The 2,252-nt window shown below is 40.5% G+C and overlaps 1 protein-coding gene across 3 annotated transcripts in view; it reads right to left on the bottom strand.

The window, feature by feature from the left end:
* The window catches only part of ptpn18 (protein tyrosine phosphatase non-receptor type 18), a 21,152-nt gene extending 19,128 nt beyond the window's left edge, over window positions 1-2,024 (bottom strand). The window contains exon 1 of one of the 3 annotated variants that reach the window (XM_051426603.1): window positions 1,675-2,024. In XM_051426603.1, the coding sequence (XP_051282563.1) occupies window positions 1,675-1,746 (72 nt within the window). In that variant the 5' untranslated portion in view covers window positions 1,747-2,024. Of the gene's footprint in view, window positions 1-1,246; window positions 1,615-1,674 lie in introns of those variants that run through there. The other 2 variants (XM_051426602.1, XM_051426604.1) reach the window with 2 other exon arrangements.
* Window positions 2,025-2,252: the final 228 nt, after the last annotated feature.

Below are 2,252 nucleotides of genomic sequence, written 5' to 3' on the forward strand. Positions count from 1 at the left end.
TCATTATTGTGAGTCCATGTTCTCAATCTAAAAGGTTTAATTTATTTAAACTTAACCAGGTTAAACTGACCAGGACTTAAACCTTGTTACACAGCAGACATTTATCATATCATATCAGACTGAAGTCAGAGAGCAAAGTGCTCTGAAATAACTGAAACATCCATCAGGTTGAAAGTTCATCAGACTTATTCATAAGTTGCTAAAAGTAACTGTACTCGTTTTAATTAGGTTCAATATCAGGTACAAGTGAGTAACAAAGTATAATATCTGTACTAATACTACTGATATTAACTGTTAGAGCGTTCGTTATAATTAATAAAACTTTACAGTTAACTCAAAAAGAAGCTGTAAACTGACGTAAGCAGAAGTTTCTCAGTGTGTTACCGTCCTCACAGTGCTTACATTAAACCGTCTCCACTTCCTCAACTGTGAGATATGTGGAGCCAAACGTTGTCAGGGCCAACTCGAAGTCTGCAGACACTAAAAATCGTCTGTACATTGCTTCAAATAATTATATTTGAGTTACAGGTGAATATCAATCAAAGCAGAAGCAGCAAAGACTTTATTTATGTGTATTTTTATTTTATTGAGTCTCTATCAATCAAACTCAATAAAGTTTTCACTGATTGTGTGTTAATAAATTAAATTTAGGCAACATTTGAAATTATATTCATGAAAGTCGAAAAGACAGTGAATTATAATATAAAATATAAATCTGTATAGTTTATATGCACAGAGAATAGAAAAGGACCCATGATGGAGCCTTGCAGGACACCCAGACTGACGGGAGCCATTTAAAAACTGCTGATTGAGTGTAAAACTTTCTTTTTTAAAGTAGAAATACAGTGGTGGAAGAATACATCGTATTTTATTCATTATATTTTCTATTAATCTGTAAACTACAGAACCACCATAACGCTGATTACTGTCGATGCCGAGTAAAGAACCGCAGTCCGCTTTTTATTTAGCTTGAGACATTAAATCCTTAAAGAGTTACTGACTACAATCAAATGGAAGACACACAAACTGGACTGTAACTGGCATCTAGCTTTGTAGTTGCAGCTTGCAACCCCCTCGCCTCATCTCCAGGATGCCGATGTTCTATGTGAAAAGTGTCCTGAGGCAACTTAACTGTTGCTAAACAAATAAAACTGAATTGAAATCTATTTTTAGCTGGAGGCTTTGAAACCCTACAATGTGACTACAATCAGCTGGATTGTAACTTCTGTAGATTTGCATGTTTTACCCAAAGCAGCCTGACGTCGCACGGCTCCAGCAGCTCATTTGAATGGAGATAAAACCACATCCAGTGAAACAGCCGGTTGCTTCAGGAAAGCAAAAGAGTGTCAGTGAGATCCACAGATGGGTGTGAAGTGAAGAAACTGACAGACGTTTGTTTCACCATCAGCTCTAACCTCAACCCTCAGCCCTGACACCACAGTTACTCAAACTCTTTCCACTTCAGCTTTTAGCTCCTCAGATTCTCACGTCCACTTTGGAAACATGAATTTAAAAGATCAGATGTGTTGTTGCCCCGTGGACTCGATGACCCTTCAACCTCAACCTCTAACATCTCATTTTAAACCCTCCTCGTTGAAGGTGTGAAAATACCGTCACTATGCTGGAACGTCTCCCACGCTGACGGTGGTAAAAGTGGAAACACATGAAACTCACGCTGTACTCCTGATCCAGAGTCCCGGGATCCACAGTCCTCAGGGTGGAGAGCAGGGAGGGCAGCAGCTCCATGTCGCCTCAGATAACATCCAACACCTGAGCCGACCTCTCACTCTCTCACTCACTGACTGACTGACTGACAGACTGACTGACAGAGAACCGGCTGACCAACCAAAACTGAAATTAAAATAAACCACACTCTCTCTCTCTCTGTGTGTTTTATCTCTACCTCCCTCTACCTCCGTCTTATGGTTCTCTCTTTACCTCTGCCTCTCTCTCACTTCTGCCTCGGTGTTTAACCCTCCTTAGTTAATCATTGAACAGGAGATAATTGAGCATATCTGTGTGTGTGTGTGTGTGTGTGTGTGTGTGTGTGTGTGTGTGTGTGCAGACCGAGGAGGAAGTGCAAATGAAATAACAGAAACTTTACTCGATTACTTCACTGAGTTTTAATGGGCCAACTTTCAGAGATATTTCCTTCCTCAGGGTGGCGACAACCAGTTCCACCTGTTTGTGTCAGACAGACAGACACAGACAGACACAGACAGACAGACACAGACAGACACAGACAGACACAG

The sequence above is a fragment of the Dicentrarchus labrax genome, unplaced genomic scaffold (genome assembly GCF_905237075.1).
Source record: "Dicentrarchus labrax unplaced genomic scaffold, dlabrax2021, whole genome shotgun sequence".
NCBI classification, from domain to species: Eukaryota; Metazoa; Chordata; class Actinopteri; family Moronidae; genus Dicentrarchus; species Dicentrarchus labrax.